This window comes from Monopterus albus, unplaced genomic scaffold (assembly GCF_001952655.1).
Source record: "Monopterus albus unplaced genomic scaffold, M_albus_1.0 scaffold125.1, whole genome shotgun sequence".
Taxonomy (NCBI): Eukaryota; Metazoa; Chordata; class Actinopteri; order Synbranchiformes; family Synbranchidae; genus Monopterus; species Monopterus albus.
Window position 1 is genome coordinate 1,140,739 of NW_018128005.1, and position 13,848 is coordinate 1,154,586.

Below are 13,848 nucleotides of genomic sequence, written 5' to 3' on the forward strand. Positions count from 1 at the left end.
CACCCCATACCGTCCTCCTGGGGGATACTGTACGGTGGCCTGGAAGGTATTGTGTGTTACTGTGTTATCATCAGACCCAAGGATCCAGTCAAAGCCCACATCTGAATCCCTGAATATCTGTTTATTATGTCTGCATTTTATTGGATGACTCTTGTTTTATGCTTAAGGGTGGAATAAATGTCACACCTGCTTTGGTTTGTATAGTGCTCCATCATCATTCGGTCTGGCCATGGTGCAGTCTGATTGGGCGGAACTTGTTGCTGAGAGTAGCTGGGATTAGCCATTTCCATCTCTGAAGGAAGGAAAAACACACTTCGAATCAGAATCAGTTCAGGTTTTAATGAGAGTTGTTTCTTTAAGTCTCTTGTCTTCTTCTCACCATTGCCCATCATCTGCATGTTGACCATAGCTCTAGATCCAGGAGGGCCTCTTGTGGGCAGTGCAGCACTGGGGACCATGCGGCCAGGTCCGACCCCCTGACCCATCATCGGCCCTACAGTGGCCCCTATGGGCCCTTGGGGACCCCAGCCCTGCTGCATGGATCCCCGCATTGGCCCATTAGTCAGCATACCTGATTCGGGGAGACCGGAAACAGCTGGATTATGAGATGATTACAGTATGATATCAGAGCTTGTGGGTGTATTTGTTCAATAGGAAGGATACTGTTTCTGTTTGTGTCCAACCTGGATTGACCATTGCGGCTTGGTTGGCCATGCCCGCGTGCGTTCCCATCATGCCTTGCTGCTGTAGTAAGGAGTAGGGGCTGTTGTTCCTGTGTTGAGGAGGGAAAGGCCTGGTAGCGTTTGGGTTAGGGACCATAGTACTGTCCAGAGACATGGTCCTGACTGGAGGAGCACCTCGACCCGGCTGGCCCAGCCTGGCACCATTAAATCCTGCCGGTAGAGGCACGTTTTAGTTTTTCTTATTTGTTATATGCAGTATTGTGCATATGCTGAGAGAAATGCTTCATATAGAGACTATAAAGGTTTTGAGGAATTCTTCAGAAATCATCAAATTATCTTGGACACAAACCAAGTGGAGGGAAGGCTCTGTGCTGGTTAGGTGGGTTGCTGCCGCCGCTGCTCTCAGTCATATGCAAAATATCGCTGACGATGGTCTGTTTGTCCACAGGCAAAGCAGGCGGCCCAGAGGAAGAAGAGGACAAAGAAGAGCAGGGTCCTCTGACTGACGTCTGGCTCCCAAATAGGTGCTGCTTGCTGCCACTCTGCAGATCTTCCAGCAGGTCCTCTAGCTCACTGGTCTGATGGAAATATTCAAGAATAGAAATATTCAAGCATTTTATCTAGTCATAGGGGTTTCACGTCAATGACTTCTGTGCCAGTTCCAAGCCCAGATAAATAGAGAGGATTGTGTCAGGAAGGGCATCCGGCATAAAAACTGTGCCAAATTACTCATGCGAATTGGATTCACTGTGGCAACCCCTAATGGGAGCAGCCAAAAGTAGTAGTAGTAGTAGAAATATTCAAGCTTTTTGACACTTTCATAGAAAATATAAATTATCATCTGACACTGGCATCAGGCTACAGCATCCCTGTAATGAAAAAAGACATTATAATGTGCAGCATTTCATTAGTTCCCACACCCACTGATATGAATTCCAAGGTCATCTCAACAACATTTAAGGATTTGTCTGCTGAAATTCAAGGACAAAAAATGTACATGTTTTAGAATCCAGAAATTCACAAACAAGATTTTTCAATTACACGAGATCCTTAATTTAAAAGTGCACATGTGCTGCTTTACTACCGGGGTCAACCTTAATCAGTAAAACATGTTCTTGTTCTTGAAGCTTCTTAAGCAAAACGCAGGCTCTTAGGTGATGAAACCTTTTGCCAAAGAGTGAGGGAAGCTTTAGGTACAAACATCACTACTAATGTTCGTGAGTACTGGATCAGCTTATTTTTTTAAAATGTTGCTGCAAAGGCACCGAACAGACAAACCTTTTACAATACCTGAAGTAAGCAAGAGTCAGGGGCCCATGCAGATCTCTTGATAATCTTAGCAAAAGTCAGGATGTGGTGTTTTGTAATGAGGGCACATGTCACCCAGTGTAGCGTTGTGTTCCACTGGTCTGTTGATCCAGGACTGACAGATTGACAGTCATTAACAATGAATAGAGATAAACCATTGTTGGTTTTAGTCTCTGTATGGGGAGTGCTGAAAATACTAATATAACAAAGCCTTATCCTTTAAGAGTAGAATACAGTTCTTGTCTTAGTTTGAGCATGCAAATAACAGAAAAAAAAAGTCAAAAAATCTAAAGTGGTGCCAAATTAAACCAAAATGTCAAAAGAAACATTCATGTCATGAAATTATGACAGCTGATATTCACAACTTTGCAAGAAACTCAAGCCCCCACAGTGTAATTTAACCTGCTACATACACACACACACACACACACACCACTGAGAAGGATGGTATCCTCCGGCCGTATGGCTAATGAATAGAGGAGGAGCTAAAAATAAACTGCCGGCACTAATGAGGTCATGTGTGATGTACAGTAAGACAGTCACAGGCCTGTTTCACACACACACAGTGAACACAGGAGGCTATACACCAAGGGCATAATTTCAAATGAGAATATGAAACTCTTAAACATCCAATTTTTGTTGGATAGATTAGCTAATGTTAGCCACACAGAGTGGACCACATCTGTTGTTCATGCAACATATTAAACATCAGCTGGCCACAGCACTGCAGTCGGTCATTACTTTCTAAACGTGGTAGTTCTCTCCCTTTGTTTTATCGAAACACTTCCTCTCAGCCAAGTTTTGCTTGTACTCTGTGGAGGCGCACAGGCAAATTCTCTATGTAAACTTTGGTACAGTAAGTGAGCACATGCTAAACATTATCATGTCTGGTATAGTAGCAGTTAGCTACAACGCAAGCTCAACATTTTCTAGCAAATAAAGTCTTGAATTTGTCTTAAAAACTTTGCAGACTGTAGAGATAACACATGTGCACAAAGTTTGTAATAGTGTCTCCCAGCTGCACTTGGAGGTAAAAAAAAAAAAAAAATCTGATCTTACTGGTGGCACAGAAGTGCAGCAAAAGGCCATTGGTTTTAATGGAGACAGCTGCTCTCATGAGCAACCACACAACTCCCTGATTTTCTGCCAGGCCCTGAGACCTTAGTTAAACCCAGTGCCTTTTTGCACTGCAGAGGAGAATGGAAAAGTCACATTTCATGTGCCAACTTAAGCATGACATATTTTGCATGCTCCACATTTTGAATCAGACATACACAGCTAGACATTAATCACATACTGTTTTGTATTTAAACATACAATTACCCTCTATGAAATTATATGCACACAATTTGCTTTCTCACACACAAGCACCAGTGTTAACTACACTAAAAATAATGTAAACACTACAAAAATATAGATTATGTACACAGTACTACACAAACACACTCCATAACTCATATACACTGTCACATGCTTTTCTGCACTTTCTCCCTACACATTCCACTCAATCTTGTTTTTACTACTTTATGCTTTAGTTCTCTAAATTAATTCTAACTTCTGATTTAAAGCACTCTGTACTGCAGGTGGTTGTAAAAGGTGCCAAATAAAGTTTGATTGTGCACACACACACACACACACACACACACACACACAGAGGAATACACACACAAGCAAATGTACTCACATTTTCTACAGAGACATGCTGATCTTTCTGCTACATTGTCCTCAACTTCATCTTCCTTCTGCTCTGCTCCTTGTTCTGGTAGGGGGCTAAATCATCAGAACAGTCTAACCCTCACCTTCCTGGCATCATCAACACAAGCTCAACAAAACCTCACCTAATTCTACAAATTACAAACCAGAAGCTTCTGTGTGCCAACAGCCCCCGAACAGCTCTCTTCCCCTCCAGCAGCAGTCTCCACTGCCCCGGAGGCACAACTGTTGGTAGGAGGATCGCTTTCGTCTCTGAGCGTGTCTGACTTCTGATCCTCAGCCATCCTCCTTATACCTCTTCCTGAAACAAACTTCAGCTACGTCAGTGCACCTGCACTCTCAATAAGAATGACACCGCTTTTAGCAGGCTAAACTTACCTAAACAATACCTGTAACAAAGGGAGTGCTAAAGTGTTAAATACTGGTGATGCCAAGAACCACCAGTGTGTCTGAGTTTGCCACTTGCGTACCTCTGGAAGACAAAAAATGCAAGTGTGGGCAAAAAGACAGGAGGAGGAACCAACAAGCAGAAAGCAGTGCTGACAGATGTAGCGTAGTGGCGTGCGCATCACTGCTACACCAGAGTTCAAAATATTTGAACAATAAAAACATGTATGTTCCCCAAAACCAGGCAGTGCCTGACTTGGATTTACCTCTTTAGGGAGAAGGGCTGTGAAAGTTGAAACACACTGAGATTGAGTGCTGATGTGTGTCTGATTCTTGTCACTTGGTCTTAATGAGGTTTAAGTTACCTACTGATCAAGTTTCGCTTTCCCTCGGTCACACATACGCTTAAGCTTTTAACCTGTCCATCCATGCCAGAGCATTTTATTTCAGGGAGGCTGCCTAAACAGAAACTCAGCACACATCTGACAACCAAGCATCAGCTCAGCAGCCACTGTGCTTCTCACGTAAAAGGTGTTTGTAGGAGCTGTTAAAAACATCCATACGTCAAACGGAACAGATTCCTTAAATATTTCTTCCTACTGAGTTACCATTATGTGTCGCTTAATCAGCCGTCTCCTCAAACAAGTCTTCTCAGATACTACTGGAATGATGAAAATATGATATGAATATGAAAATATGACCTATATCATATTTACTAATCCTGTCTCAACAATGAATCCCCTTCTAATTACCCCCAATCCTTTCTCTGTACCAATAATGATTTTAATCACTCCTGTCCTGCTTCACACACAACCCCATTGAGTGTCTCTCTGAATTATATTTATAACAATACAGAATAATGTGACCTTTACACCACTGACAAAGATTAGACTGACTTTTCCCATCTTGTACCCTATAGTCTCTGTACCATTATATTAGTTACTGTACCAAAGTCCAAAAGATGTCCTGTCCATTTCTGTGCATTTGACAGAACTCTTCATGTGTAAGGGGGAAATAAAGGAATTCTGACTGTTATTATTTTCTATAACTGGCTACAGAAATATGTTTGATAAATGACTACCTTGAAAAAGGCTTCAACTAATAGTGGTTTCAGTTTTGAAGTCATCTGCCATTTACTTTTGGATTTATAGATATGCCTATAAAATGTCAGAATGCAGTAAAATGCCAATTTTTCCCCTATTTCGAAAGCCCAAGGTGGGCTCTTCAGGAAAATGTATATTATATCTAACCAACAGTGCAAAACCCAAAGATATTTATTTTACTACACAATACTATAATAGGTCTCCAGTTTGCAATCCAACTTGCTTGTAAAGACACTGACCTGCTCTGTCACGTTGAAACCCACTTCCTGTTTCTCTGTCTTAATGTTGGACAGCTTTGGTGCATCACCAGGTTCCATCTTGATGGCTTTATCCAGGATGCTGTTATCATCCCTGTCCAACAGATAGCGTAGCAATGCATTGTCTTTCTTTTTGGGGCTCCCCGGCTCCTGTTTTGTGCAGAGTTCCCCCAGGGTGGCCACGTTGTCCCCAGTGGCTGACACATTCCCAGTGGAGTCTTTTCCGGTAGCCTCAGCAGTTAGCTTGGCCAACTCCACAGGTGAGGTGCTGTTCTGCAGCAGCCTGTGGAGAATTTTGTGTTTCTCCTTTAATGAAGTGGAGTGGTTATTATGCCCAGCCCTACTCAGACCTCCAATCCCGCTCAGCTGGTCCTTACAGTTCTGGCCATCCCCCAGGGACCCTTGTGGTGAGCAGGGATCCGAGGGTTCTAACTTGGTGGTGAGGAGCTGTAGCAGCTTAGTGTGCCCTTTGGTGTTAAGAAGGCGGTTTGGGGCATCGCCAAGCTCGCTGAAACTTCCATTACCTCCGAAGCTGTCAGGATCACCATCTTTCCCCTCCCCCTGCTCACCCTCCTGGCTCTGAGTTGACAACAAGGCTTGTGCCCCAAAAGTTCCAAATATGTCAGCCTCTAAGCTGGGATTGTTCTTGGCTAGCTGGCTGCCAGTGCTGCTGCTGTGAAGAGGGCTCTGAAGACCAGCTGGCTTTCTGTCAGGTGACTCAGGTTGTTGCCCCTCACTGAGCCCCTGGGAAGCCCGATGGCCCTGGCTCATGGCCTGCAGTGCACTGTGGGAGTTGAACCCTTGGTTGTTTCCTGTGCTGCTGCACACAGACGCTGGTGAGTGAAGCCCTGCTGCAGGAGAGAAAGGACCAGGGGGATGTTGGGGGAGGTGAGGGCTACTACAGCTGCCGCTGCTAGCTGCCATGCTGGGGCTCTGGCGATGACGAGGAGACAACATGGCACCCTGGGCCCCTGAGGTGACACTGGGGCTTCCCTGTGCTGAAGGGCTGCCTAGCTTCAATGCATTGTTGTTCCCCTGAGGCGTGGGTGCCCGAGATGTCCCAAAACCACGGCCAGGGGTGCAGTCAGCCGGTGTGAAGTGAGGGGTGTTGCTGGTGACACTGGCATCAGTGGAAGGGGTGGGACCACTCACACTGGTCGGGGTCATTGGTTTGGCCATGCCTTGGCCACCAGGTACGTCTGCAGTCATGCCACACATGTTCTCCCTAGAAGGAAAAGAAAACAGATGCAAGAATCAGACCCACCTCAGTGGAGTGCTAGGTAGACACAGGCAAGTTGTACTGTATGTGCAGATGTATGAATGGTGTTGTTAGGACATAGGAGGGTGGCCAATGTTCACTGATTAGGCATGACAAAATGCATACATATACAACATGTAAAGGATAAATACTGCAAGCTGCAGAAAGATTTTTTAAGAGGAGGAATCTTGTACAATGTCATTTTTATGCTGTAGCCCTTGTAATTTAGCTTTTTGACATATACTTCCATACTTATGTTTTTGGTGTGATTTAGCAACAGTGCAGACTATAACAATGTCTTTCTCTTACTGCTTTACTTGGTTACAAAGTAAAATGTAGCTAAACTCCAAACAGCTAACAGCCAGGAAGTGTGACACAGTACCTACTGTAAGGCTCACCAGCGACATGTACCGTATATGTGGCATTTATTGTACAATGTCATGTTACCAAGGGTGTTAACCATATTTAGAACACAGTTTTTCACTTGGAAAAAACACTCAAAGAAGACCACAATAACTGGCAGCTAAATAGAAGCTAGTAAGTGAGAACAGAGAACATTGATCTGAGATATTTTTGGGTCTAATAATTGATTTAAACCAGCAAATTCATAAATTTGATATCTGTCTCTTTAAAACGGGACACCAGCATTTTGGATTCAGTAAGAAGACAACCATGCAAGGGATAAATAACTCCCCTTCTTTGTACTTCAGTCAGTCAGAGCATAAAGCAATACACAAAGCAGCTCTGAAACAGTCTACACAACTGAGAAAAAGTTGCGTCGAGGTCTAAAGCAGTAACAGAGAAAAAGCTTTTAACATCGCTTGGCTTCAGCTCCACTCCAAAGAACAAAGCTCTCGCTGTGTGACAATTTCAAATGTGAAACTTATGGAAGGCCAAGTTCTCGCCAGTGATCCCCGAACGCACTGGGTAACAGTCCTGGCATTGTTTTCTGACCACTATCCAACTCCTGACTCTGAACGGTCATACCAATGGCTGGATGCTGGTTGAGTTGGATTCGCTCTCAGTGAGAGGAGGGAGCAATGGAGGCACTGTAGAGTGGACAGGTTGGTAGTGCTCGTGTCAATTTTGGTCTATACATGTTGTACTGGTTCTGAATAACAGGCTCTTTCTTTTTAAACCACATTGCAGTGTCCCCCTTTGGTGCCTCCTGTTTATAGACAAGAACTTACTAAGTTATATTCCTGTCAAAAAAAGAACAATTTAATTAATTCAATAATATACAGTATTACACAATTGGTATGACCCTCTGTTCATGACAAATTAGACCCCTGTCTTGTAAAGCTCTTGGCACAATAGAAGAGAATTAGGCCCAGAAAGACCACCAAAGAAAAACAGTGGTTTTAGACAAGCAAGAATAGAAAACAGAGGAGAACTCTGATGCAACTTTTTAAAGATGAGACTAGTGACAATGCACAAAAGATCTCTAAATTAATCCAAACCTTTTTCTTTTCTGTTGGACAAGAAACTAACTGAATTTATCTTTTTTTTTTTTCCAAATAACCAAATGCACCAGGACCTTAAGACTCAATTCAGTGCTTTAGCCAGATGGATACTTTGCAGTAGAGAAAGAGTGGCTGGTACCTTTGCAGGATGTGCATGGACATGTAGAGCTGTGGTTCATTGATAGCTGGAAATCGGACCATTTTGCTCTTGGTGTGAGCTGAGACAATGGTGCCGTCTGCCAGGGAAAATCGATACATAGGGCTGAGTGCATGGCCATTCCTCAACACTGGAAAGATAGACAGAAAGAGACAAATTCCCTTAGGAAAATAAGGTAAATAATTCCCCGAAAACATAAAAATAGGGGTTTCCAGCATGGGTATTAGGTAACTTCTTCTGCTCCAACCACTGATTCCTCAAAGTATTGAATACTCAGCAACTCCATAGTGAACCAGTTTAGTAGCTAAGAGCACATGTTAGATGTACTGGTTAACTTGGTAAAACATATAGTAGCAACCACTCAATTCAGGGAATTTGACATGTTTTGGCTGCAAAAACCTCCATTAATTTTAGTTAATCACCGTCTTGCATGTGTTTTTTGGCGAAGGACATCTCTCCATCATTCTGCAGGTGGAACCTCTGAATGCAACGCCGAACCAGGTCCTCCCAGCCCGGCTTCATGGACGCCCGCAGTAGACTGGTGTCCAATGATGTAATCTTACCTGGACAGGTAGAGGATGGCATTGATATTAGCAGTCATGTCTTTGTTGTTGTGTAGGGGAGGAAAATTACTCAATGGTGTAGAAGTCCCTTAACCAGTGGACCACATGTCAGCAAGCATCTCAAGTGTCTCTGAGGTAAGCACTAACAAATCTACCAGCTACACACACACACACACACACACACACACACTCACACACACTGTATTTTCAAACAACCTATAACATATTTATCATATAGGGTGAGGACAACAAACTACTACATTAATCTACATTGATCACATTAACAGTGGAACCTCCCAGTCTTCCTCTACCTTGAAGGTCCTGTCGCGTGGTGAAGCTCTCATACGTTGGCATCACAGGTCTTTCTTTGACAGGGACTCTTCTTGCCACACAGATGAGACAAGACTGGAAATCTGCATAAAATTATAGGTTAAAAAACATTCTTTCATCAAGACATCTTACATGCATGCAAACCACACCTACATGCAATACAGTCTTGCAATACATGATATGTATGTAAGAATGCAGAGGTAGGGCTGTCACATAAAGCCACACTGTCATTTCAGCTCTAGGTGTTTTCCCTATCATGCTGTGTGCAATTGAAGGTAACTTTAAGCTCCCCTCTCTGGGGAGGTCTTGTTTTGGCTCCCCACCTGTTATAACCTCAGTGCTTCCCTTATTAAAAACCAAAGACAACAGGTCTGCTGTACTGTATTTCCCTTACTGTCTCAAAGAGGATAGTAGAAACCCCTCTGAACAGGATGCAGACCACTACAACACCTTCACAAACTATGACCTCAGTCCAAAACATATAAATTTACACCTCCATGACAGTAGCAAAAAAACTGATTATACTGTAGGAATCATAAAAGTAGACTTTATGGCAAACAACTGTATTAGATCGTGCAGGTGTACTGAAGTGGCCACTGAGTGTATCTTTAACCACTGACTTGGGCCTCATGCCTCCTACCTACCATTATTCTCACAATCCACCCTAGAAACTGAAGGAGCTTCAAATAGGACAATAGTGACGTCAGAGAATATGAGTCAAAGCCTCGATCTAAACATCAATGTAAACCTCAGTTTCTACCTGCAGCCCCCAGTCTCTCCACCAGATATACGCCTCTTGGATGGGAGGACAGATTGGCACAATATCTGGCTGTCAGACATCTAAAATTAGAGCATCAGACACATTTTTTTCCCTAGAGTGTATGTGTGTGTGTGAGATAAGATAAGATGGGAAGATGACAAAGTGCCACACACTAATTAGTCTCTCCCGGTGGAAGGAGGGAAAGTAGAGAAGTGGTGATGAAAGGAGGACAGGACACAAGAGACTTGGAGACGGGGGATGGAGAGAGTGATGGGAAAGTGACAGAAAGTCCAGAAAGAGGTGGAAAGATGGCAAAAATAACATGTAGTATGTAGGAGTGGAAGGGCAAAAACTGGGAAGCCAAAAACAAATACATGCAAATAACAGTAGAGGGACCCACTGAAAAACAAGAAGTGCAAAAAGGAAGCAACAAAAACACTGACAGCAGGCCAAATCAGAAAAATGTGAAAAGTGAAATCCAAACAAAAGACTAAGAAAGAGATGATTAGGCAGAGAACAAACAAGAAAGTACGATAATTTAAGTTTGAAACAATACCTTCCCCTTCCTCTTTGATAGACTTGGGTTCAGAGACAGCAAAACATTGCATGGTCTCATACTTCTGCTGTGGCACATCCTGCTGGTCGGATGCTGACCAGCCTTCACCATCAGTGTGAGGGTTGACCAACATACGGCAGTTAAATGTGTTGCTGTTCCTGTTGGATGAATCACTGCTCTGATGATTGACTGCAAGATAAAGAAATATATTTTATGTAGCCTTTAACTTTGCATTAATTCACAATCTAACAAAGGTTTCTCAACTATTTTTCTTTTTTGATATTATGAAGGGTGTTGCTAGTAGAAATTGAAAAGCTACGTGATTAGCCAGGAAGAAGTGTCCGGGTTCTGTCAAGATGGCAGAGCCCCAAGCTACGAAATAAAAACAAAAATTCTCTGTCACTGCTGCATGTTCCGGTTAAAACCCTCTGTGGTTCTTACCCAGGCTCTTGGGCAAAAGGTTCTTGACGAACTCAGCATGATCTCCAACATGCAACACACTGTAGACGCTGGTGTTCATCAGCTCCTCCTGCTGGTAGCGCAAATACTGGCTGACGTTCTCCGAGACAAAAACTATGTTGCCCTCCATGTTGACCACAAAGAAGAAGCCGTCCAGGGCCTGAGGGGAGGAGAAAGTGGGTATTAGTAAATGAGATAAAGACAAAGAGCAATCATGAAAAGGAGAAAAGAGGAGAAGAAAGAGAATGGTAAAAGGGACAGGACAGATGGAGAACAAAGGGGTGAAATGAAAATATGAAAAATAAAAAACAAGGTGGAAGGTGATTAGAGGAAGAAATAAATGTGTAAGGCCAGCAAGTGGAAAAGAACAAGAGGAAAGAAGGTGAAAAAGTGGCCAGAGAAAGAAGAAGGTGAGAGGGAGAAATGGGAAAGACTGGATTGTTAATTCATCTCTTCAACTTTAAAACAATGCTGATTAGACTCAACAGAAGCAAATCTGAAAAGGTACTGCTCCTCCATTGTGGGTGTGTCTAACTGCTAAAATAAAATAGAAAACACCATTCAAAGTGTAACCATTTATATTCATTTTATATTAGCAAATGTGGTACTTAACCAGAAAGATCTGCTTGGTCTACAGTAAACAGTCTTCATGCAGGAGTAAATTAAACAATTTTGCATAGTGTGGGCATAAAATGTGCTGCTCATAACCAAACATCTGATATCACAAATATACAAAAGAAATCTCCCAAAGCTACACTGGTGTCTGCACCGAACTGAAATAGGATAAAAAAAATCTGGTCTGGAGGAGTGGAATGATCTATGTAGGCTATAGGAAAGGCAGGCTATGACAACCAGCATAAGGTCCTGACTCCAAAATTAAAGGCTTATAGGACTGATGCTGGAGTGCTGGAATCAATGTGGTAAAAAATGTCTGACCATTTCACAGTTTGAGGCTTGCCCTGTAATTTTTTTCATATTAATAAGAACTTGAAGATATTTGGAATAGAGGCTGATTGCTCTTCTATCACATTATACTTGGCCAAAATCTTCAACAAATCCAGGCTCAAGATGAATATGTGTTTAACATACATGCACTCTGCGAGCAAGCAAGAAATCCCCCACACAGAGGACAACTAGACTGTAATTTATAGACAATGACCTTTCTCTTAGGTCTACAATATGATGAATATGTGCTTTAAAACAGTAGAGAAAGCGGACCACAGACACATGCCGATAAGACGCAAACCATTAGACACATCACTGAACAAGAACTGTATAATGCTGCCCAAGTCAAACCCTTTCTTTTGCCCAAAGATTGTATTAAAATAAATAAAGAGGGTATTAAAGGGTAAAAATGTTCAAACAGAGTGCCTTAATTATATCACAAAAAAATACTAAGCAGTAATTTGCAGTGCGCTTTCATAATTCTAGGCTTTGGCCTGTTTAGCACAATGTGTGCGAGTTCCATCACTTTAGTCAACGCAGCATTTTTCAGCTACATGCACAGACTGCTAACGTCTTTTTAGCTTGCCACATGTCTACACAAACCTCCTCTAAGTCGGCCTGCTTATCATCCTAACACTGGTGTAGAACAGAACAGAGATGGGTCTGGCAAGAATTTTAGATCTCAAACCAATGTTGTGTCTGGTGAAAGCTACTGTATAGATCCTCTGAGTGTGTGTGTGTGTGTGTGTGTGTGTGTGTGTGTGTGTGAGGTCAAGCTCCTCCTCTCCTATTCTAATCTGGCCTTTCAGTAAGGTATTTATACTTCACTGGGTCCCATGCTATACGTCACCACACACCCCGTGCACACACACTGGAGTAGGCTCGATGACGCCATTGCTGCTAGCCAGAGGAACTCTTATCTCTCTACGTCACTGTAGAGTGCAACAACAAAGTCAGAAAGACTAAATGTGTTTCAGACAACATACGATGACAGATTTGTTTCAGTGTTTGCCCTTTTGCCATAACTGCACTGGTGTGATGTGGCATTTAGAGCAGGAGGAGAGATCCAACAGTCATTCTCATGTTACATGAAATTATGGTGTACTGCCTCATTTTAAACTACTACTGAATTAAAACTGTTCACTTCTTCCCTCTGTTGTGTCAGATGTGAACATCACTGCATCTATGTTCTGTGTCACTGTATTCGGTGTGGTAACAGAAGCTGGACCTACCTCCAGCATCATGGGCCCAAGAGCATCTTTATCAATGACCCCCTGTCCTGTGGAGGAGACATCAGCCTTCTGCACCTCTTCAGCATCAGCCACTGGAGCTTTTTCTGTAAAAGGACAACAGGAAACATGAAAAAAGGAGGTTTCAGGCCCCTGACGTGTCAGGTTTCAAACAGACATTCAGTGGCCATTTATAAAATGTATCAAGATAAATGAAAGCCAAATGAGGCCTTTATTCATCAGCTTGGCTATTATTTAAATAAAATATCAGAGGTTCAGGCTGAGCATCAAAATAAAGGCTAGAACTGAACAAAGTGTGTTTGCTTTCTTCGAAAATGAAGGATTAGCTCTGCCAGTTAGCGAGTATTCTTCTTTCTCAGAAAACACTGACATTGTTGTTTTTGCAATGATACTGCCTTCAGGGAAACACACACCAGCTCACACATTTGGTGATGGCATGTACATGATGACCTTTCACTGATTCAACTCCCTGGCCGGTCAGTCACTTACTGTAACCTTTACCTGTTTTTAATCTAAACTCTTATGTGTGGTGATGCACTGTTAAAGCCATAGGTCTGAATGCCTGGCATATGACAGAGAGCAGGTATTGCCAAGCTCATGTGCGCTACATTACACACATTTATATTCTCCAGTCTCCTCCCTGGCTCTACCACTGG

General features: G+C 42.8%; 1 protein-coding gene across 1 annotated transcript in view; it reads right to left on the bottom strand.

Moving 5' to 3' along the window:
- The window catches only part of LOC109967098 (nuclear receptor coactivator 2-like), a 49,234-nt gene that overhangs the window by 7,083 nt on the left and 28,303 nt on the right, over positions 1-13,848 (bottom strand). Inside the window, exons 5-16 of the mRNA XM_020612454.1 lie at positions 13,175-13,278; positions 10,980-11,157; positions 10,539-10,727; positions 9,204-9,305; positions 8,752-8,892; positions 8,312-8,459; positions 5,434-6,676; positions 1,033-1,261; positions 684-893; positions 380-571; positions 187-292; positions 4-39 (exon numbers count right to left, since the gene is read on the bottom strand). Of these exons, the coding sequence (XP_020468110.1) occupies positions 4-39; positions 187-292; positions 380-571; positions 684-893; positions 1,033-1,261; positions 5,434-6,676; positions 8,312-8,459; positions 8,752-8,892; positions 9,204-9,305; positions 10,539-10,727; positions 10,980-11,157; positions 13,175-13,278 (2,878 nt within the window). The remainder of the gene's footprint in view (positions 1-3; positions 40-186; positions 293-379; positions 572-683; positions 894-1,032; positions 1,262-5,433; positions 6,677-8,311; positions 8,460-8,751; positions 8,893-9,203; positions 9,306-10,538; positions 10,728-10,979; positions 11,158-13,174; positions 13,279-13,848) is intronic.